The sequence below is a fragment of the Calidris pugnax genome, unplaced genomic scaffold (genome assembly GCF_001431845.1).
Source record: "Calidris pugnax isolate Ruff unplaced genomic scaffold, ASM143184v1 scaffold51, whole genome shotgun sequence".
NCBI lineage: Eukaryota > Metazoa > Chordata > Aves > Charadriiformes > Scolopacidae > Calidris > Calidris pugnax.
The window spans coordinates 3,803,951-3,829,213 of NW_015090797.1; the positions used below are offsets into that span (position 1 = coordinate 3,803,951).

A 25,263-nucleotide genomic window follows, 5' to 3' on the forward strand; every position below is an offset into this window, starting at 1 on the left:
GGTCCTCTTTGGAGGCTAGACACTGACCTGAGTAGACTCTATCTACCTCTCTTCTTGAGATAATTTATCCTGAGCAGCCAAAAAAAAAAACCAACAACAAAAACCAAACAATGACCCATCACCAAACCAATTATTGTTCTTTGTGTGTGTTTCTCATCCAGTGTGTCTGGAGTAACCTGGGGACTATTCACAGCATCGTTACCCATTAGAGAGGTTCTCTCAAGAGTATCAAAGTGTGTTGTATGCATGTGGACGTAAGGAGAGAAACATAAATGTAAACTGAAAGTAAATGCACTGGGCCACTATCCCTGAGAAAGTCACGAGTGTAGTGGTGCTGTAGCCAAATGCAGCAGTAATGAAATTTGGGATGAAATATCTAACTGGATAAAACTCTTAAGAGATATGACAGAAAAGGAAGCTGGAGTGGTAAGATTATTTCACTGACTTACTGATTCGACTTTCCAAGATTTTGCTGAAGTTTACATTCAGTAAAGAAGGTAGCATTGGAACCAGTGTCACTTTTTATTGGTGTTCTGGTTTCTAAAAATGTTCTGGAATTGAGTGCAGTTCAACGATTCAGTTGAACTGAATATAATTAAATATATATATAATATATATTTTTTTATATATAATTAAAACAACCACCACCAGAACAATCTTGTCTGAAGTACCACTACCTTTTATTTGGATTGAATGTACTGTCTTTCAGTAATAAAATGAAGGTAATATTAACATATATTGTAAATATTGCTGAATGCCATTTTTAATAACTAATGTTTACAAGTGGGAAAACTAATCATCAAATGATAGTTTATTAACGACACTGGATTGATTTTAAAATAGATTTAATAAAACACTTAAGATTAGATCATATTGTCTTAAAGGAAGATTTCCTGTGCTGGCTCATTGACAAAATTATACTGATACGTCTGTCTAAGGCCAAAGTTTAGCATACATCTGTGTTCCCATTAACTGAAAACTGAGAGCTATGGATGCATTCTGTCACTCCTGAAATTAAAACAAAAAAAACCCAACAACACAACAAAACACCACAAACTGTACCTTTTATCCCTGATCTCATTTCCATGAATGATTTAAATCAATGAATTACTTTCACGTAAAATGAATTCTCAAATTAGGCTGTAGACTTCCGTGGGGCAGCGATTTGATTCTCAGCAGAGCTGTTACTGAGGAAGTGCTTCATTTTATTCTAGTTGCCATTTTGGTCACATGTTTATGAAGCCCTGGGTCGGAGGAAAATTTCCACTCCTTTCCCTAAAGAAGTGCAGCTTCTTAGGAAGGACGCTGCATTTTACAATGTACTAAGTAAATTAAGTTTATGACAGTCATATGCTTTATTAGTGTTTCAGTGAAAAAAAAAAGTCATTATTTAATTTTAGAAACTGAAAACATTTATTTTAAATATACAGTGACATAAAATGGGGTCACTCGTCTTCAAATTTGCTCCATTAGTCATATACTAGCAGCTTTAAAATAATTAGAAATAAAGACTAAAAATACAAGGCAAACTTAATGCTTGATTTTCAGAGAGACATAAATTAGGTGTAACTGTAATGAAACTAATGGATTTAAAACACAGAAAACTATCAAAATCAGGCCCTGAGTCCTTAATAGTCCTTACTGGCTTTTCATTTGTTAGCTTCTCTGCCTAATATATTGCAGGAGCAGCGAGATATGACATGTGGATATATGTCTGAGATAGACTGCAAAACTTTAAAAAGAGGTGAGTAACTTGATTCTTTCACTGACAAAGCCCATTTTATAACAATTCTCCTTCCTGGAGGCCTGCAAGGACTCATTTGCTGGAGGAAAGAATGGAAAAAAAGAAGTGGGAATGAACTTTGGCCATGAAAATTCCTTTCTTGAAACATCATGCCTATAGTCAAACAATAATTGCCTAAACAGCACCTGAAATTCAATTGTCTGTAAGATTTATTCTCAAACTTTTTAGCTTAGATGCACAAAATATTATTGTTCTATGAGTATCATAACTTGGAAATATTTTAAAATTAACTCCTGGAGAATCAGCTTCTCCCTAGATGTGGTACATATCCAGTTATGATTCACATTTTGTGCAAACTTGTTATCTCATATGGTAAATTTTAAAGTTACTTAGAAAAGAATTCTTCAGAAATAAATAATTTCATGTGCTTCCAGAGAGGAAAAAGGATAAAAGTTGCAAACTACCTTTTGGTGCAGATGCAGAATATCTGAAATACATGAAGATATTAAATCAACAAGATAATCATAAAACTATGCAGAAAAACATAGGAATACTAATAGGGCTATAAATAAAATCTGAATGTGAAATTGGAAAATGCATATATTGCCTTAGAAGCCAGCAACATTAGTGTTGAGCTTCTAATTTTTCTGTAACACCATAACATACAAACTACAAACTACAATGTGGAGTCAAACCAACAGTCCATCTAACCCACCGTTCTGTTCCCAGAATGGTCATGATGGGAGGGAAGAGTAGGGAAGAGTAAAAGAGCAGAATAAACATATGCAATATATTTTCCTAACACCTTCCTATCCCAGAACAGGCAGATTAGAACAGACTGAAGAGGATTTTTGCAGGAATTCCCAGTGCTCCAGCAAGTATTCATAAATCTCAGAAGATGTCCTTGTAATCTCAGGATCGTACTTCTGAGTTTCCACAGTGTCAGCTATTGCTCTTGTTGTCCCTGTAGCACACATGGAAACTCGAGAAGGAAGGGTTTGCATTAACCTGGAAACAGCTAGAAGAGCAATATATCCACAAACAACTTTGCAAATTCATTTATAGTCTCTGAGAATAGACATTAAACACTCCCTGTAGGACTGAGCAGGCAGAAAGACAGCTTGTACCACTCAAGACCAAGGAGTGTGGCAACAGGGGCAGAAGTCATGGAGTGGCTCACTCAGGTTTCTCTCCATCATGTCCCCAAGGACATTAGTGTCCAAGACGCAGCTGCCCCCATCATACAAGAGCGACAGAAAACTGGACAAGCTGACTCAGAGGGCATCCACACACCCTACACAGGCTTCTCTTGCTCTCGAAGGAAGCTGATTTGGTTCCAAAATAATTTGTACTTCTGCCACTAACTTGCTGCAATAAAAAAATTATTTTGGTTTTGGAGAGCATAAAATCTTCAGTATTCCCTAATTGGAAAGTGCTACTTAAAGACATGAGTCTATTTAATAAAAGGTTTCTTAAATTATTCTAAATCAAGTGGCAGCCCAAAAAGCCCACTTTTCTGGATGTTGATCTTTGTATGGCAGAAATCATACTGGTGAAGCTAAAGTGCATGACTTCTCAACCAGAATGGTTATTGGGCAGCAATGTATGTGTCAGGGTGACACTGATGCTGTCAAGCTATTACAGATTGAGCTCCAGAATTATATGCTGTTTGAGGGACTATAAAGCAATGAAAAATTCTGATGTTTTATATACAGGAAAATCTCAACTCTTTGATGATTAATAGAAGAAAGATGACAAACGGCTTGTTATCTTTGAGACATATGGAACTAAGAAAATTAGAGAAACCAAAGAAAAACTGTAAGAAGTTTTTTATAAGAAAAACTTTCAGAAAACTGCATCGTCATTTTTTAATCTGAATTTTTTTTAGATTGTTAATCTCAAATCCTAATCTGACCTATCTAATCAAATAATTTCCTTCCTCATCTCATCTAAATTTTCCCAATCTTGTAGACTTCACCTGTTAAGAAAGAAGTAGGAATTATAAAGAATGAGAAATAAATGGAAAAGAAAGCTAATACTATAACACTGGCAGTGGTTAGACTCATCAACTGCATGGGTCAAAGGAGTCACTACAAAATGTAGGGAACTATTATTACAGTGAGTTAAGTAAGATATTAAAATCTAACAAAGACCACAATACAGGAGGAAGTATTTGCTGCATAATTATATATATATATACACATTTTAAAACGAGTGGTAATTAGATTACCAATGAATATATCACTAAAACTGAGAACATAATGCACAACACCCTCCCCGATAGTTATCAGAAATACAAGAAATGGTGCTAACAGGAAGGACTTGTGTAGTCAAAAGCTTGGTTTTTCTCCCTGTCTGATAAAAGACTTGCCTTATAAGATCTGCCTTGTTTACATTCTTGGGCCACCAAGATTATAAGAAAACTATCACCACAGCACTTACTTTTAAAATACAGATGTCATTTTAGCCCTCAGAATAAAACTTTCACTACAAGACAATGTAGTGAGAGTATGTATATTGACTCAGATTGTTCCGCCTTCACTCTAAGGAAAATAGACCTGTGTTTAGGGAGTCAGTCTAACTTCATCATTTACTTCAACGGGACCAGTTTTAAGAATGTTTTTTGATTTACAAGACTTCTTAGTCCCTAAAGGTTAATTGGAGTGAAGCATAGCATTAAAAATCTCCTTGTTGGTGTACTCTTTAATTTTCTTATTTTAGAAATAGTAATAAAACTAAAACTCATAGCTTTGAAAAATCTGTGCCAAATGAAAAGGAGGATTTTCTGGAATTATTATAGATAATTAAAACGCTCCAGTAAAATTCCACGATAGCTGTGACAAGCTGGCATACTAAAGCAACTCAGTGAAACTGCTGTGACCCATCAGAGTTTTGGAGAAGAGTTAAGTGTAAGAATGAAACTGCTCTTCCTGAGTCTTTAACTCTCAGCTTATTGCTCCAGTGCCAATAGAAGCACCAAAACTGATGCTGAGTCAAGTGATGATACAGATTTCATACCCTTGTAGCAATGCTGAATATTATAGGAATGAGAAATACAGCACTATTAAAAGAGAATGCTTCTGTTCTCATTTTCTTGAAAATTATTCTTGAGAACCAAGTAGTTCTCTAAGCCGTAATCCTTTCCACCCCACTCTCCTCTCACAAAAAAGAGAAAAATTTACCAAAAAGATTTGCTTGTACAAAGCTCCTCATTCCCCTGAATTAGCCGATAGTAGCTTCTTTTCCTTTGTCTCAAATACAGGTTTCTGCTCTGCTACCACATACCTGCTCAGTTACCACAGTGCTCGGGCTCAGAGCAATATCCCATTCATTTAAGAAAAAATACTTCTTATGAGAACACTTACAAATAAAGACTTAAATTTGATCCTTCACTCCTCAGCCTGGAGTATCATAAGAATGTATTTATAACAGCCTGTGAGCACAGAGACTGTTACAGGATTTACTTGGAACATCGCTCGAAGGAGGAGTGGTTCTTGTCTCTAGGTTAAGAATATCTCTACCGCAAAGTTTAATAAAGGGATGGGAGATCTCTTTAATAAAAGATGGGAACACTTTGAAAAACCATATACACTCTACTAAGATAGATAGGAAAGAGTAAGGGGAATTGGACAATAATATTGCAGCTTGCACCAAACTGGTATGGCAACATTTTTGTTTGCTTTCTGCTTATGTCCTCAATTGGTTGCTTCTGTACCACCAGCAGCAGCCCTCTGGAGTGGCAGTCAGGTGACAGCCATGTCACATCGATCCTGTGACAGATGTTTACTGATTTGTCCTCAGGAAGGATTTGGTTTCCAGATTTATCTTCCCAGGCATAGGCAAAAGACATGATATGAGAGGGTTTTATTTTATTCCTAACTTTGTCCTCACATGCTTCAAGTAGCTGTTTAATTTCAAAATAGAAACATTTATGTCCAAGTTGTAGGATGTTATCAAAAAAACTCAACCCTGAAGTTTTGAAAATGAAGCCAGTAAGAAAGAATAGGTGGCCAGGAAAAAGGCTGGAGGACAAGCTGAGACATCGTATCTGAAACCTGCGTGTTTTTAAAGGATGTGTTTGGAGAAAATAACAACTGGATTTGAAGAAGCTGCTCACAGTAAAATAGTTCAAAGTGTTTAATGCCTCAAATGCAACTTTGGAATATTATAGTGCCTGTTGCAAGAAGTTTCTTTTAAGGACTTTTCCATGGGAAATGCTTGATTGAGTCAATCAAAATACGGGATAACTATTACACATTTTATAATTTTGCACATGACAGTCACGATTTCATTCCGGTAGGTCATTTGATTCTCTGCAGGTGGCTCTGTTGGTTTCTGGAATAGTATACGGTGAATTACATGTTACACAAATGAAAGGCAGTTATAACTCTGGATAACATTGTATTTGATTCTACAAACATCTTTAGGCCTAATGCAAAGATTCCTTTGAATAATTTATCCAGCTAAGTGTCTGTGGTCCCAAACTCCTAATTTAAAAATGTTGATAAATGAAGTATCTCTTTAGCTAATAAATGAAGTATCTCTTTAGTTATCCTTTGTCAGCAACATTCATTTTAATGGAAAGTGAGTTTACAGGGTTACATGATTGAACTACTGAGCCAAGTCAGTGTTGGCAAATGATGGGCTAAATTATTGATGTTACACACTAATGAATTCTGATGAGAAATAAAATACAGACATTACATTTCAAGTGGTTCATAATTATTTTTGTACTTTAAAAGCAATTTTATTCTTTTTCCAAATCATACTGGTTCTGTAAAACAAAAACATAGTTAGTGATTATAACTAAAATTATTGAGTTTGAGGCAAAAATGCTCCTGTAAGTTTTCTTATGCAAGTATAATGCTATTCACACTAGGATTCTGATTTCTTCTTATACTTCTGGGAGAGGATAATTAAATTAAATGTCTAAATTTTTAAACTGCTGTCTTTAAATAAAATAATCTACTTTGCAACCATAGTTAAGAGTTCAGTAGATGAGTTTATAATCTATGATATATCAGCATGTTTACTAGAGATGTTCTGAACTACCATAATTAATTCAGGTGATGACAAAAACAGAAGAGCTGCCAAAAAGGAGTTTCAACATGTAAACAGTTCATCATTAAACCTGTGTTTTGATATATGTTTAAAATGGGTAGAAGGAGGTGACTAAACTTCGGGTAGCCCAAAGTGATGTTGCAAGATTGAATCATTAATTTAAAATGTCATTTCTCTGATTCTTTACTCACTGTATTGGATAAAGAAATCTAATTCCTTAGTTTTGACTTATAAAACCAGAGCTAAGCATTTGCTCATTTGGCAACAGTGTAACTTCATAAATCCTATCCTTAATCTTTTCTTCCTAAAAATGGGATTTATTTAACTTTTCTTAATTATACACTGAAGGCTTCTGTCAATTGCTGGAAAAGCAAATCTATGAAGCGTCATTTCCTTTTCTTTTTGACACATAACAACTGAATAACCGTCTTACTTGTCAGCCCATTTCTGTATTCTCTTGTCATTCAAACTACTATTGACTTGTTGAAGGAGTAAGTACATGCAAAACTGTTCTGGTTTCACTTATAAAGGGTATCTTGTGATGCAAACGATGGACCTTTGAGATGTTTTTCTATTTGGGAAGGTCTCAAAAGAGAGACTCATAAGCCACAAAATCATCACCATAAACCTCAGTGCTACCTATAATTTGGCCTTCAACTTGAACACAGTACCCAAATATGTACAGTTATTTAGCATAAAAGTCTCCAAAACACAGCAATTTCTAATAAATGGAACTATTTAGAAGGTTGTTCGCTCTGTTGCTTAAAGGTATCCATCAGAGCAGCTGGTGGAAACATAAGGTACATTCAAACTATGTTTTCTCTTGTTTAGCCAGTACTGCTTAAGAAAACTATGGCTTTTCTGCTATTCAATACTATTGCCCCAGTCAGGAGAAAACATGACTTAGAAAATTAACATTATGGATGAGAAATGGATATGCTTCTCCAGAAGAAAAAACCCACAAACCTGTCACAGAACCACAATAAAATATTTTGAGACATTTTGATTGTGCATGTGCTTTCCCATATTGTCCCAGATACTCATAGCACACCTACTCAAACCAAGACAGCCGAGCTCTGCTAAGAGAATCCAGGATGCCTACACATTTTGCTAGGAAGAACTTGAATTAGTTATTGCTGGATTTTGCACCACTGGTGCTTAAACCAATTCAACTAATTTTTCTAAAACAGGAAGGACTCCCCTGAACTGTAGGTAGGGCTGAGGGCGTTGCATATTATGAAAGTTTCCAAGCATTTGTTTTTGTAGGATCCATTATAATTTATTTTTTTTTTTAAAAAAACAATTTTTCTGAAATTTAGGCATTGGGCTCAAATGCTTGATTTCTTTGGTAAATTTCAAAAAATACAGAAATGGGTCATGCACCACTACCAAAAAATTTTCAGGGACATGAGGCTCTGAAAACACAGTTTGCCCATGCTTGGTAAATGTCAGCTTGAGCTCAGTAGCTCTGAAAACCACATTTTTACAAACTTGAGCCTTGCTCAAGTAAGGCTTCTCTACAGTGGTATCATGGGACTGCTGTGGTTTGGGTCTAGAGGCCTTAGAGCAGGGGTGTCCTGCCTGTGCTTTCATTTGGCCCAGTAGATGATGGAGGAGGAGGAAATGCTTTGATTTGAATGTGACAGCACAAAAGACAAAATGGGGCAACAGTTAGATTTGGAGAAGGTTTATGAGGAGATACAACTGGGCTGCAGAGAAGGAAAATTGTCTGGTCTGTCAGGTGAGTGCAGAGGCTGGAACTGGCAGGTCTCAAAGGCTGGGTGGTAGAAGATGGCAACCACTGATTAGAAAAAAAGACAAAGGCAGGCACTTGAGGAAGCAACAAGGGAACTGAGGAAAATGCAAATCAAAAGATAGTGCCAGAGACTAAGGCTGGAAAAATAGCCTGAAGGGAGAGCAGAAAAGGCTGGACCAACAGTAGAGGAGCAAGTCAGGTGCAGAAGACAGGTCTGACATTCATCTGGGATGAGATGCAGCACTGACACTGGGCTAGGAGAAGAAGAGACTGGGACCAGGAGGGATGTCAATTAGATAAAAAGGCTGAGATAGGTAAGAGACAGCACACTGCAGTTGTTATTCACTCCCAGTTAAAGTGGCAGATAAGTGTATTGGCACTAATTATGCTGCTGATGAAGGTAAATGTCAATATAATGGTTTATATCCTGGGGAATTTTGGAGTTTAAAAAAAGATCCTAAAAGAAAATTATTAAGATTACAAAACCAAGGTACTCAATGTAGAAATATTTGGATTGCAGTTATTTCTAGAAACTTAATTCAGCCTATTGTGTGTAACCATTTCAGCACAGATTTTAGTTATTTAAGTAAAAAAATTCAATTTTATGCTACTTCAAGAAATAGAAACCCAGTAGTCTTCAGATTCTGGAAAATGCACTTAGCACAACAACTTCAATTTTTTTGGAAAACTTTTCAGTTCATGATATAGTGTTTCAGCACATTTTTATTCCATCAAGTTTTAAACTCTATCAGGAAGTACAGAGAATAATCTGAGGCTTAAAGATTGCGGTAGCAGTGACATGACTCAGTGGATCAATTCTGAAGAAGCTGGAAGTCATGTGAGTTTTTCTCTTCTTGTCTTTTAAGACCTACTGGTTTGAGTAACCCTGCTGACAATAAAAGCAGCAGAGATAATAAGCTTGGCAGTTCCTTAGATTTGACTGGATTTTTGAGTGTTTGGCCCACAAATGTAAGTTATCAGTTACAGGTGGAAAGAATATGAACTCATAGACTGCATTTCTGGTTTTTATTTCTTTTTAATAGGAGGATAATTTTTGCTCAGTAAGAAATGAAGTTTGTCTAGTAATCTCATCATCAGTTAAAGTCAGACCTCAAGTTATTTGTAGTTGACTTTTAATTCTGTAAATTTGGGTTTCATTATTAAAAAAAATATATCTACACATTTATATTAGTAAATGTATTTTGAATGATTAAGACACTTCTGTGTGCGGATGTTAGAAAGTGTAAAAAAGTGGACAATTAGGGCAACTCTGGTAATATACAGAGGCGGATTCCAGTAAGTGGTGGGGAATACTGAAGAAATATAACTCTTAGATGCCATGCTTCCATTTATGTGAAGCATAAGAAGCTTGGTGCGCTAAGGCATAAGGGGCATAAAAACCTAAATGCAACTGAGTTGTGTCAGATGATATGTGCACTCCACTTCAAAAATGGTAAAGGAAATCATGTCAGAATAAACACATCAGAGTTTTGTCATGTGTAAGCACAATCACAGACCATGAAAATAAGGCAAAGAAATGAAGCAGGTTCAAATTTCTTCTACAAATTGGACTTATTTTGAGATTACTTTGTACTCTCTCACTAGAAGTGTCCCTCTCATCACGCAGCAATACAATAAATGGTCATGAACATTTGTCTATTCCATGGCAGCTGTATTTGTCACTACACCTACATGATAAATAAATTAAAAGATTTTGGTGAATGCTTGTCAGCATCATCAACTAGAAAAATCTATACAAAAATAATCATTTTAAGGATTGAAATAAAATTTAAGATCATATTTTGAAGAATTCCAGGTGTTATTATCCAAAGTTCATAAGCATTTGAAAGGAAAGCCACGTATTTTCCATGTTTCTTTGGAACCCAATTAACTAAGGAAAAATTTTTCAACTCAGAATACTTACCCCCATCAGCAGGAGCAAAAATGGCTGGTCTCAATTCCTCTTTAACTGCGCAAAATAACTATTTTATCAATGAATAATAAACCCAGCAAAATTTGACTTTGATATTTTAATGGTTAATATGAATAAATGTGATTAAATACAAAAGCTTAGAACTAATTAAAAGGTGTGTAGCCATGTCCCCTTAAGAAAAGTTATCTGTCATCCAACCCCATATGTCTCCAAGACAAGGCAGAAACAGCAAGACTGCTAAGGCAAAATCAGCAGGCAAAAAAGACACAACTGAGTGTAATCAGCATAAATGGTGATAACTCAACCCATAACAGAGAAAAATAAAAGAGAAGGCATACAGATTTTGAAGAGCGTCAGCCCTGAGGGACACCATAACACACCTGTGTTAATAAGTTAGAGAACAAAAGATGTACTTAAATTGACTACCATCTGACAGTTAAAAAGCAAGTTAAGACTGAGTGGTTTTCAGGAAGCGAATCCCGCTTTTAGCACGCAGGATTATCGTTGGTTCTGGCCTTAGTGGAACTGCACTAGCTCTTTCCTGTAAGGAGATAGAACAAGGTGCCACAAAAACCAAGATTTTGCACAGTCAGTAAATCATTTCCTCTGGTAAAATGCAGTATCCTCCAAAATGCCCACAGTAGATTCAGCAAAGTTTCAAAGCCTTAGTTAAGAACAGTCCTTTCTCTGGTGACCTCTGCAAAATTGCCCAAATAAAGACAGTAAAAAAGAGATAAAGGCTATTTTCTAGTGTAAACTGATGCAGCTCACTACAGTGAAATTATTTTGAACCACAACAGCTTTGCCAAAAAGTTTTTAAGGATTTGAAGATAATCAAGTAACTTCAGTGTAACTGCAGAATAAGTGTAAATAATCACAGCATTCTGCAGTCAAAGCAACAGTCTGTGGGTTGATGCATCATTCCTTTGTGTCCTATGTAGCAATTTCCACCTAATGAAAATGGGTAAAACAGCCACCAAATAAGAAGTCTCCAAACTCTAAATTTTGATCATCTAATTTTATATCACATTTCACCGGTGTGAATGGCTATCAAAGGTGCAGATATATTAAAAATTAAACCAATAATCTTGTATTTATTAAAAAGGTACCTTTGTCATGCTATCATCAGAAAAAGCATATATGAAATGCTTTAAAGTTGCAAGGATAGCAGCAATGATGCTATTTTTTTTGTTTGTTAGTACTGTGGCCCCCAAAATAATTCTGGCATAACTATAGTCATAGAATCATAGAATCACAGAATTGTCTAGGTTGGAAGGGACCTTTCAGATCATCAAGTCCAATCATCAACGGAACACTGACAAAAACCATCACTAAACCATATCACTAAGCTGCCTTTTAAGTACCACCAGGGATGGCAATTCTACCACTTCCCTGGGCAGCCTGTTCCAGTGCTTGATAATCCTTTCAGTGTAAAAATTTTTCCTAATATCCAATCTAAATTTCCCCTGGTGCAACTTCAGGCCATTCCCTCTTGCCCTATCACCTGATACTTGGGAGAAGAGGCCAACTCCCACCTCTCTACAACCTCCTTTCAGGTAGTCAAGATAAATCATCTAAAAGGATGGAATAAATTGAAGACTGTCAGGATTAAAGTACAGCCACAGTCCTAAATAAACCTACACCTGCCATCATATATCATTTTTGCAATTAGATAGTTAATTGAACTTACTCAAGAGCCAAGTTATTGAAACTCCAAAACATTATTGGGAAAATAAGAGTCATTAACGTAACAAATACCTTGCCTGCACATTTTTGGGAGAAAAGGTTTTACATTTCTATCAAGTTTTTCTAAATCAAAGAAATTACTTTTGTTGTTTTCTGTTGGATTAAAAATATATTTAGTAATTGTAGAAGGATTTTTGAAGACTGAAATCCCCCAACAGACTATAGAATATAGACTGCACCAACTGTGACTATGACATTTTACCCACATTGCTCTGTCACATTTCTTCAAACCCAAAAGATCTCCATCCTGCTTTTATTTGAAGAATAATGTCACTGACTTCAGTAATAGTCTTTGCTCCTCTCCTACCATACAGGGTGTTGTTTGCCCATTAAGATAATTAAATTTACGTGAAGAGTTAGTGTAATCTATGATGGAGCTCATAGAACTTTCTTTGACCACCATGATAGAAACAAATTCTCTTTTCAGAGTCATTAAGCACGTATGTAAACTGCCCGGAATGAAATAAGAGCAGAACAGTGCTCATGCACTTCTAATGCACTTCTAATGCACTTCATGCACCGCAATGCTAATCTCTCAAATTCTGGCACTGGTTGCAATCAGACAGCAGTAAAGGATTTTTTAAAACTTGAAACAGGTTAGAAAAAAGGTAGAGCACAAAAAGATGAAATATTCTTGCTCAAGAAATAGTCCTGCACTTTGCTCTACAAAAAATGAAATAGAGGATGAGCCAAAATTGAAAGTAGAATTCATTTCAGTCATTGATCTCTGCTCTAGCAGTTGATTTGATTGCCAACCTATTTATTCTTTGCTATTACTATGGAAGATTCTCTTATTCCTTTTGTAACATCACAATTGAAATGCTCAATTTTAAAATTCCATTTTCTACCAGAAGTATATTCACAAAACATATGGACACTAAGTAATCAGTTGATCATTCCTATTTCCAAGGCAAACATTAAATTTTGAAAAAGCAAAATGGCTAGAAGGATCATGGTGAAAAACAGGAAACATGTATTTAAGAGTTTGATAGAAACAAAGGGAGTTTAATATAAATTAAAATGGCATTTTGCTTTAAAAAAAACTATTAATGTCACCATGTACAATATAGACTAATGACCCCTGGGGAAAAAAACAATGGGAAAAGCTAGTATTTATGGGAGGTTGGCTCCCATAATTCTGCTTTCATGGTTCACACTCATATTGTTGGTGCTTTGGACAATTTTAACGTATTTGGATAACATTAACATGTCTTCAGTCACATAACCATGGTGTGAGCTCAGAAAACATATACTCATTTCTCCTACATACTAAGTAATGTTTTTTGGTCTTTCTCAGAACAGAGACCCAGAAGGAGGTGCAGCCAGGAGGCACTGTGTTCTGGTTATGATTCCCTGGTAAAGAGCACTGCTGGTGGTTGGGGTCAGGCAGAGCAAACACCTGTACAGTCTGTGCTAAGGCTGGACAGAGAGCCAAAGAGGTAAACGAGGGACCCTCTCCTTTTGCTACCCTAAGCATAATCCAGGCAAAGCAGAGATTCTGGTCCTAGGACGTTCAAGATGGTGCTGGACGTTCAAGGTGGCAGTTCCTTATGGCCAGGCTGCTGCTTCTGGGAACAGCAGCATCCCCGAGGAGGACAAGTACAATAGCTGTGTGATCCAGGAGAGACACTGCCTGCGTCACACTGAGCCTGAGCACCCTTGCTCAGTTTAGTAGAGTCACCAAAGCCAGTCGGCTCAGCCCAAGGGCTGGCGTTAGCAGTGTGACAGGGAGGGAAGCTTTGAACTAAGAGCAAGCTCAGATCCATGCTTAACTAGCACAGTGGATGAGCAATGGCAAATCTCTGGCATCGGTACCAAGTTTGGTGCTAACAGAAACTGGGACTGATACACTCACTGCATATAACCCTGTCTGAAATGAATTTGAGGGATCAGACACCAAAGGAGCTTGCCATCATTGTAAAGATCTCCTCTTCATTTGAAACTTTTAGGGAGATTTAATTGCAAGCATGTATTTTTTTTTTTCACATTATCATTAACAAAAGCACTTTGCTATGAACTGGGATCCCTCCTAAGGTTTTGTGCTTTTTTGGTGTTTGTTAAAGGTGATGACCAACTCCACCAATACCTGTTACTGGAAACATCCTCCTCGCTAATAGTTTCGCCAGTGTCACCACCTTATTACAGGCACAGTTCTTCCTTCATAAGCACAAAGTTAGAGGCAATATGGTCTATCTGCACCATTGGAAGTGATAGGAGGACAGGTCTAGACTTTTTAAAAGGCACTTAGTAGTGTAGACTAGCAATGGCGAAACACTGGTCAAATCTGTCTTCCAGTCTGAGGCAGCTCTCAATTTTCACATCATAATTCTGCCAAAACCCTGCTGCTGTGTATAACTGGAGAGTGTTGCTAGTTAAAAAGTACCAGGTGAAAAGGGCAAAACCCCCTCCATTATCTACTTTTAAGTCTCTCTTGGATCTCACACAGGTCATGGCTCCTGTAAAATATTAGAAAACACTTAGGCAGCCAATGTACTGTATCTACTGCCTCTTCTAATTCCCTCTTCCTCCGTGATTCACCTGCTCCTGTTTGCTCTCATCAAGGAAGGTGCTGGGACAGAAGCTCTGGTGAGCAGGAATCCCAGTTTTGCTGTACACTCACAGAGCACTGCTCAGCGCAGCGCGTTCTTCTCCTCAGACTTCAATGTGAGACAGACAGTAGGAACAACAAACTCGAGGTACTTCTTGCTGAGAGAAAAGGAAGGGAGAGGAAAGGCTGCCAGCTTTTATTTTGGAAGTGCGTGCCACTACGCTGAATGCCATCAATATAAGAACTTAATTGACAGAAGGATAGATTGATCTGACAATAACAGAGATAAAACAAAGACACTGGTCCATATATAAATAAATTACTGCCAAGACCTCTAAAATATCAAAATATGTTGCTGAAAGGAAATACTCTTCTATTGTATTGGTACACCTTGGTAATTCCTCTTAGCTGAAGTAGTTTCTATTTTAATTTTATATATTTTCCTTGTTTACTATTTTAATGTTATCAGTCAAACTGCATAACAGCTGCATAGCAAGAATATTAGAAAAACAGAAAGGGATCAGAATATCAGAAAAGGATGTCATGGATAATAAAAGCAGATAGGGAACAGAATGTTGTTCAGACTTTCAACAAAATATTGTCTTTGGTACATCTGAGCTACTCGAATCTGAACTACATCAAATGTTGCTGGGACTTACATGTAAAACCTTAGTTTAGGCCCATTTCTAGGTAGTTGAGCAAGGTGACAAGGGTGACAAGATTTACTGATGCAGCTTCTCAGCATGAACAGCATATATGGAAAAATTTGTTAAGGTAAAAGATTTCTGCAGAACTCCCTCGTTGTAAAGTGGACTAGTTACTGACGTAAGAATCACAGAATCATAGAATCAAAGGTTTGGGTTGGAAGGGGACCTTAAAGGTCCTCTAGTTCCAAGCCTCCTATCATGGGTCCACTAGACCAGGTTGCTCAAAACCCCATCTGGCTGTGAACAGGGCCTGTTCAATTGTATATGAGGTTTACAGTACAGCTATTAAAATACTGTGTAACATTAGATTAATGTAAAGATTCATGTGTGAGGCTACCAACTGCCACATGTGGCTTCCGTGTCACTGTTATTATTACTCATGAGCTTTAGGCTGCACATTGATCACCTCTGTTCTTCACCCACAAATGGAGTAGTTGAACACAGGAGAGAACAGAAAGCATCCCAGCTATTCCCCCGCAAAAAATCGAAAAGGAGCTTTTCCAGTTTTTCAAATGCTAAATGAGATTTTTGAATTAAAAAAGTGTATTTCCCAGCTTACCTGTTTTCAGCGGCACACCATTCAGTTCATTATTTAACAAATATAACCACCCCCAAAATCCATACAATTAAGAGTATTAAAAATCATTAATAAAGCATTAAATCTGATTATATTTTTATTTTAATTATTTTTTCTTGACTCAAGAATAAAGTCACTAGGATGAGTCACTAGAATCACAGAATGATACGGGGTTGGAAGGGACCTCTGGAGATCATCTACTCCAATCCCAAGCAGAACACATATTGAAATTTGGAATTTTAAAATAAAAATCCTCTTAGTGAGATACTGAAATAATAGATCATGATGCTGATGCAGTTTAGTGGAATTCTACGACTTATTCAAGTTAGCTTTGACTTTAATGCATCAGATACTAAATGTGAAGTGTAATTACATAATATCAAAATGTAAAATTTTAAACTGTTTCCACAATCACACAACAAAGCCTGACAAGGCTTCTAAGAATACATTGCACTAAAGCTGCATCAGCAACATAGCTCCTTTTGCAAGCAGTAAGTCTGGAGAAATTTTTCACTTAAGTCTTTTAAAAACCCTTCAAAAACGCCATCTGGTTATGGCCATTAACTATGGGAAGAGGTTGAAAGGAGTGGCTTTACAGAAATATGAGTAAGATACCATAGCACAAGACAAAAAGAACATTCTAACTATATTATATAGTAGTTATTTTCCCTGGTAAACTTATATATATATATACAGGGAACAAGTCATAAAATGAAAAACAATATGTTGTTGGAAACCATTTTTAAATCTCATAAACCCCTAATGTTGCTTTTTTACAAATAAGGGGATGTCATCATATAACTGAGTTAGGATGGTGTAATACTTCTAAAAAATAATCTCCTGCTAAAGAAATTACGTACAAAAACAGTGAAAATGACAATATTGTTTACCATGAAAATAATATTTGCACAAAACAGGACACAGTAACATTTTCTAAAACAAGAGAGCAGCAGTAATAATGCCTCTCTGTGTTTCAAATATTTATATCCAATGTATTTATAATAATCTTTTCGAAGGTTTGTGAGAAATAAATCTAATCTCCCCCTTTTTTTTCAAACTACGCACGGTATATGTGCTAACTTACTGAATTCATCCTTCATGCAATTCCAGTTTATTAAAGAGGTTAAAAATTTATAAAACTCTGATGGGATATGGTTTTAATGCTTCATCACACTACCCATCATTTGCTTTTCAATCTAGATCAGAATGATCTTTCCGACTTCCCTGCAATCACCTACCTGCACAGCTAATATTTTCTGAGCGTTCTCCTGAGAGGCTGCCTGGATCCTCGCCAGCCCAGCCCGGATGGAGAGGCCGCGCTGCCTCCACCGCGCCGCCAGCGCCCTGCGCAGCCGCCTCTGCAGCGCCCAAACCTGGGACCGACACCGATTCGGGAACGGGGAACCGGGGTGGGGGGAAAGGAGCAGGGGGGGGGAGAGGCAACAGCAGCCCCTTTCCTGCTGCTTCAAGAAAAAAAAAAAAAGGAAAAAAAAAAAAAGGAAAAAAAAAATTAAATTCCCAAGTCAGAGCAGGAGAGGAAATTAATGGCAGCGTTCAAGAAGAATGATAGAGGGAAATATAGAAAGCAGTCAATAGCCCATTCTGCGCTGTACGGACCTGACAGGAATTTCACAGTCTCTTGGTTTTTCAGCCCACTCATGTGCATTCATCAGAAACCAGTCACATCTGGCTGCCAGGATGGGGGGTTAATTTTCTCTAAATGCCTCAGCAGTTTTGTTCTAGCTGAGGCAAACTCTGTGACTGCAAAGCTGATGAGTAAAATATTTCTACTTCACCCAGTTTAACTCAAAACCGATAGCCTCGGGACATATTGAACCTTTCTTAAAAAAATAATCTTTTGAAGCTTTTTGAATGGCACATCAGGTCAGGCCAAAGTTTAAAATGCAAGTTTAAGACTTTGATGGACACAAGGGCTTTTTTTCCCCCCCTGTGTAAAGCTTATCATAGCTTGGCAATGTGTGCTTTAGTGCATGACAAAACTAAAGAGAATTAACTTAGCCATCAACTGCTCAGGGAGAACAATAACAGGAAAGAAATTTCCAGATAGAAGTTCCTATTAATCTACCTAGCTATAACCATGTGACATGAAAGCATCTAACAGCACTAAATTGCACTGAATGCGGCGGCTGAGAGTGACACTACTTAAAAAATGGATTTTATATAGACAGATAGAAAAGATAACACTTATCCTCAGAACTGCATTCAGAGCAAAGAATCTTAACTGAAATTATTCAAAGTGTGAGTGCTTACCTGATAGGCTTTGGCTATTTGCTAACAGTAATTATTGTTACATCTACAGCTAAGACTGGTATCGGTTTTTCCTTAATCTGCAGGTATTTGGGACTTATAAACCCAGTGGGGCAGGTTTCAGTCTCAAAGAAAAATGTTTTAATGATATCTGAAAATCTACCAACGTAGAATGTTCTTGAAAACAACTGTGGGTCTTGGTAAATTCTGTAAACATTGCTGCATATTCTAAACTAGTTGCAATTTAGAAAATGGAAATTTACACCACCTAAATTATTGCCTAGTGGAAATACATGGGTTTGTGTTTCATCAAGTTAATTATTTCAATAAATTCCATAGCTATTGTTAGCATGAGGCCTTCAAGAGTATGCCTGTCAACCAGATTAACACAATAGATTGTACCATTCCTTTGGAAACATTACATTTCATTAAGGTCAATGCCACAGGTCAATAATTGGATCAGTTATAAAGAAGCTTTTACATGATAAGATATGACTGCTCTTTAGGAGCAAGCGCAGTGTACCAGGTGAAAAATACACTTTTTCAAAAGAATGTAGATTATAGTAATATCAAGTGAGCTATTACAGCCTAGAGAGTAATTAATGCACATTTTCAAAATTAATGGCCTGATTTTCAGAGATACTGAGTTTCCACAAGTCCCATTAGATTCTATAGAAGCTGTGAGTACCCTGCATTTTTGTAAATGAAGCTGTAAAATATTATAACAGATCTTTGTACATATTTTTTTGAGTCCTGCCAGTATATATTAAAAATAACATGAGGGAAGGTAGACAAACTCAATAGGAAAATATAAAAATATCTATCTGAATCATAGCCAAAAACTGAACCCAAATAGGAATATGTTTTCCAGTTTGAAGAACCTTTTCTGAATACTACTGCTCCTTTCCTCCTATTTTAAGATTTTTTTTTTCCTGAAATCTTTCTCTTTCCTTGGGTCTGCTATTAATTCAACTATTTTCAAATCTCATGTTGTTTGATACCATTCTGAAGTCCGAAAAAGAACGCAAGTGAGAGAGGAGAAAAACAAAACGACTTATGACATTTTAATAACAGAACCTACTTAAGCCCTAGAAAAACAAATCAGGTAGAAAACTATGTTTGGATTATCAACATTCTCATATTTCTAAAAAACTAAAATAATTGCATGTTGTCACAATGAGTGGCTGGGAGACCGTGTGAAAGGATTCATCAGAGAATGCTGAAAGGCATCAGTGGCTATCCAGTTCAACGCCCATCCAGTTTTTTGTCTTGAGAGGATCAAAAGACATTAAAAAATTTTGAGGTTTGGCTATTTGAAAATGGCTATAATATTTATTGAGAAAATGACAGTTTATAATGGCTGGTGTCCAATACGACCTTCACTATAGTTTCTCATTTCAAAGAACTGAACAAACATTTGCAAATTACAAGTCCGTGAGAGTTGTTGTTACTATTGTAAGTATCCCTGCATCTAATGCATCTCATATTTTGAATACTTTTCATCATGCCTAGCAAAATGGGGCCTAAACCAAATATTTCTTAATTTTTCAGTATTAATTGCAATATAAATAACATTTATATACAGAATCCGAAATATATGTCTGTAAGAAAGCAATAGCTTGATGAAATAATGTTACCTGCAAGCTTAGAATAAACTGATGAATGCACTAACCTAGGATGGGCCATAGAATCTCCAGAGTCACCTGCAGACCTTTAGCTGAGGGAACAATTTAAAACAGAAAAATCCTGAGTAACCTAGCTAAAAGTGCACTTTTAGGCCAAATTAAGCCTGTAGATTTCATAGGTTTTGCCATGATCTCTCTGTCGCTACAGGCATTGACACTTTTCCCTTAGATCCTCTTCTTGGTCATATAATACACATGTAGTTATTTGCTTTTCCTTATCTTTTACATTTTGATCACATGTAGAGACTTAAGAAGGCAGGGCATGCATGGGTTGCACACATGACATAATTGTTAATTCATTTCTCATTGTTTTTTTTTCACTATTTGAGAAACATGCCATTTCATAAGTATTCTCAACACATCGAGCCAAATACTCACAGAGAAGGTAGCAGCATCTCCAGTGGTCAAGGTGTAGGAATATGTACAGTAACCAAATATTTGTATGAGACTCATTTTGTTTCTGACATTTACTTTGCTGTAGGAGCAGGACTGAAGGAAAAAGGAATCAGAAAGACAAACTAGCTCCAGATTTTGGAGATTCAAAAGGAAAGGAAGCACTGAGATCCTTGTTTCTGTCATTCTTGGACCTGCCATGGCTGCAGCTGAGAATGATCTGCCATTAGTCCCCATAAAAACACCTTCTGTTAAAGGGACTGTAGGGGGTTTTGCAAGGATCAAAACCATATTCATCCTGCAAGAAGGAGTAATGGCTCTCAAAAGGTGTGCGGCCCTTTTTTGCTGGGAGGGGGCAATACTTTGTAGCAAGTGACTTCTCCTACAAATGAGGAGATGATGAACTGATGGCTTTTCTGGAGAGGCACCTTTGTGAGTTGCTGGGGAGACTGAATGAAGGAGTTGCCCTCGCCATGCTGCTACTTTGGGGCTTCACTGTTCTTTTTCACTTGGGTTGTTGCTTCCCTCTGACCCTCTCAGCAGAGGGGAGCATATGGCTCTATATTTGTTTAATTCCTTATTTATATGACCAGTAATATCAGTGTAAATTTGGGAAAAGGAGGTGTGAATTAGCTGCCATTGATATCTTACTAGAGAGGAAGCTTATGATTTGGCCTACTTTATTCTGTTCTCACCTTTAAGTTTTTTGTTATGATAAATCAAGATACTTAATCAAACTCATGCCTGATTTGCATAATATGATTGAACTTAGGATAATATTTTTATCTGTAGTTTCTTATTTGAGGGATCAATGTGGCATAAAAACCATACGACAATGTTTGATGCTGAGGCCTATCGAAGCCTAATTCATTATTCCAGTGGTATTGTTTTTAGGTCCTCGCTAATTAATACTATCACATATTTAGATGCTCTATACAGTAAACAAAAGGTGAATTGAAAGAAAATCTCACACAGAGATTTAATAATAACTTTAGATTTTTTAATAATAACTTTTTAAATTTAATAATAAAAATAATAACTGTATTTTATTTAGGACAGAATGCTTTTTACTTTTGTTGCCTGGCAGTTCACAGGAACCCAAAATTTTCACCTGCTTGTCTTCTATTACACAGTTTAGCTCCGTAGAAAGAGACCAATGCAGATTACAGACATATTTGCCAATGGACTCAAAACTAGGGGTGTTTACTTGATTAAACACCAAATGGCATGTGGCTCCATTAAGAATACAAAGTGAACAGCACATGGAACTCAGTCATGATGCTTTTTCTCGGTCAATAACATACCACTTGGACTGCTTCAATTAGTAGTTCTAGCTAGCATTATATTGGGTTATGATTACAAACCTAATTCTCCTCTCTGCTGTTTTTAATTAGTGAGACTCAACCAATCTGAATATAATTGTTCCTGTTTTACACCTGAGAATGCAAAAAGAGAGTCAGACCCTCCATAAATAAAGTTTCATTTTATTTTCCAAAATTATTGTTATTCATCAGACAAATGTATTCTGCATTTAGAACACATACTTATTTCTAAGGTGCCTGATCCAGTAAAACTGCAAGGTTCTGGATCACATAAAATGTAGCAGATATTACAACAGGCAGGACTGCGATACTGCTTGTCTCAAAAGAAGATTCTCTTTATATTTTGCCAAACTTTAAACATTTGATCTAAAAATGTGCATGGCAGGTGTTTGCCTCAGGCTAAATTTGTTTGGATAGCCCAAGCAGTTTGCTTTTTTTGTGAGGTATTCTGGGCATAATACATTATTCTGCTTCTGTTAAAAAATTATACTGATGTTTCCTTTACTAGATACAGTATGCAAAGAGGAGTCACATTTCAAAGGGGACAGCCTTTTTTTATATGATATGACTTTTTCATAAAAATAATCTGGTGAGAACTCTAAGTCTTTGGAAAAATTTCTTTTTGCAGATAGCCACTAGTAAATTTTTCCATTGCTATCAACTAAAAATTTTAAAAATATTTTCCTCTGTAAGCACTCTTGAGCCTCTCATAGGTCCTACAGTTGATCAGCTTGTTTATGTACCAGCCTTGCTGAGCAAGGAAGAATGCTTATCTCTATATAACTATACCCTGTACAAAAAAAAATCTTCACAAAGCAAATTTTAATGCATTATGTGAGGAATACAGCAGTGCAACTTGATTTTTTCTATAATGTCTGTTATTTTGGTCCAGAATGAGATTCTTCACAGAGAATGAAGTGCCTGCCTGTGTATCAGTGTAAATATCCCTCTACTGGTGCTCAGCAATCCTGAAGAAAAAAAAGTCTTTGTGGAAATTGGAAGGTATATTTGGATGAAACTGTGAAGTCTCTGTGAAGGATGTCAAGTTGTGACTAAGAAATCCAACTGTTAACCAAAACTGGTGCAATTCTAACCATCATAATCTAATCTAGGCTTTATATAGCTATGCTGGGTTCACTAACATCAAACAAGGCGATCCAAACCTAGACCATAAAAATGGAATATTAATTGCCAGTGCAATAATATTTTACCAGAAAAAAGAATGATTTTGTGAGTTTTCCTTCAAGAACTTACTGAAATTTTCTGTTTCCTTTCCTGAAGTTTCCTTCAGAAACAGCCTAAAAAGTAGGAAGCAAACTCAACCACAAGGCTCAAAAAATGGAAATTTCTCTGATTACAGAGACTTAGAGGCAGCTACTCTGAACAAATGTGGATTCCAGACTGAAAAGAATCTAAGGAAATACAAAATGAGACATTTAAAAAAACTAGCAGCTGAAGATGATGTTGCATCTACAGTAGGTAGAGCAAGCTACTTACCGAGTGACTAAACCCATTTGTGGATTTTAAAAAGAAGAAGAAATGGACTAAGCAGCAGCAGGGATGGAACATATAGGTAGCTGAGGCAGATGAGAGAAACAGATGGGCAGAGCATTTCTGAGAAGTCTCACTAGACTCAGCCCACCATCAATACCATATTTTGATGAAATATTATGAACCTAAACCATTTAACATTAACCAATTGAGATGTCAGCAATGCACTGAGCAATCCAGAAGCTAAAAAATGTCATGGCATACAGCAATGATCATATGACAGAGAAACGGAACACTAGATCCCACCATTTAAACAAAATTCAAAGAATTATTCAGAGAAAAAAGATCTCTCCCCTCCCTTCTGCAAGAGAATGTAATGTAATATCATACTGGATGTAACGTGAAGCTGGGCAGAAATCTTAGTAAACAATAGTCTGGATTCAGCTGAGGTGAACGTGAATGAGCTAGACATAGTCATAAGTGAGGACCATCATAAAATAAAACATCATCAATTCTCAAAAGCACTTGGAAAGCTTACATACACTTGCAGTCATATACTGAGCATGATGCTGTGAAGAAGGCAGAGAATGATGGAAGCCAAAGAACACTGTAATTATCAAGGCTCCTGAAAGTAACAGCCCAGAAATGTATTATATCTTTGCCACACTGTAGCCCTGGCATATAAATTAAACCACTTAAACTCAGCTTTTCAGAAATAACTGGGAATTTTGTGTTATCTCTTTTCTGGTGGGCATCCAGTTTCATCTTTAATTTCTAGAGCTGATTAGCAATGACAGATTCAACTGAAGACACTGGGAAGACTTGAAATCATGCTGTGCCATGAAGAAAGGTATATTTCTGACATTACTGTACCAGGGTGAGATGTGTAAAAGGCTTTAGGTATTTGATTGCTATGTTAGGCAGCTAAAACATAGTTATTCTATGGTGCTGACAGTACAGGAAACTAAGGTTATTTCACTGAATTCTTTTATTAAAACATGACTCTGTTTTACATTCAGCAAATATAACTCAAAACCACTCTTGACTGACACTGATATAACTGGTACCTGACCTTCTGGTACCTGACCTTCTGGATTCAACACAATATTATTTTGTAATTCTTCAGTAGTCCCTCTGAAGACAGCAATTTATTACAAACTAGAGCAAACCAAAATGCAACTAACAGAAGAAGTATTAGCTACTAGTCACTGCTGTCAGTAGTAACCTTCTATGATTTTCAGACCTAAGCAAATTATCATTACATGTTGAACAGAGACTAATATGTCACTTCTAAATCTACACTTTCTCTATTTTCAAATGATGCTAATCTTATATCAGAGGACCCAATGTGTGTGTCATATTAATTCAACAGTGCACTGTGAATGCTAAATTCTATGTAAATGACATAAGCCTTATCAGTTCCATTCATTGTTACAACTCAAACAACGGCAATTACAACAACTCTACAGATTTTGGCGCTGTAAGAATGGCAGATTTATTAGCAAAATCCAGTTAATATTTATCTTTTTATACTATTCAGCTACCAGGTTACACCTGTACAATATACAAAGCTCCTAGGTAATGAGATATTTCTTTATTGTCAAATCTGCTCCACAGACTGCTGGTAAAGATTACATAGCTCATTTAAATAAAGCTCTTTTGTCAACAGACTGGATATACTTTAAAAATGAGTAAAAGCCTCATGAAAAAAACAAATCTCAGCTGATGTGCAAGTATACATGAAAAGATGCACTTGTTTTTTGACCTTATTCCAGTTGTGAATGCTTTGGTAAGCAGATTAGCAACGTTAAATTTTAAAAAAGGAAAACTGTATTTCAAGATCCACTGAAAAACAAATGAAGAAAAGTCTGAAAAATCAGAGTACAATCTTCCACTAAAAATATCAGTGAATGCAGACAAAACCAGCAGTCAATGAAGGAAGAAAAAAATTAAAGAATGGTATTATGATTTTTAACTGCTGTCAGGAGAAAAATAAGGAAAAGAGACAATAGAGTAAGATCAGGGTATCTTT

General features: G+C 36.4%; 1 protein-coding gene across 1 annotated transcript in view; it reads right to left on the reverse strand.

Moving 5' to 3' along the window:
- CCDC178 (coiled-coil domain containing 178) overlaps nt 1-25,263 on the reverse strand; it is a 161,368-nt gene that overhangs the window by 2,453 nt on the left and 133,652 nt on the right. Inside the window, exon 19 of the mRNA XM_014936908.1 lies at nt 17,311-17,445. Within this exon, the coding sequence (XP_014792394.1) occupies nt 17,311-17,445 (135 nt within the window). The remainder of the gene's footprint in view (nt 1-17,310; nt 17,446-25,263) is intronic.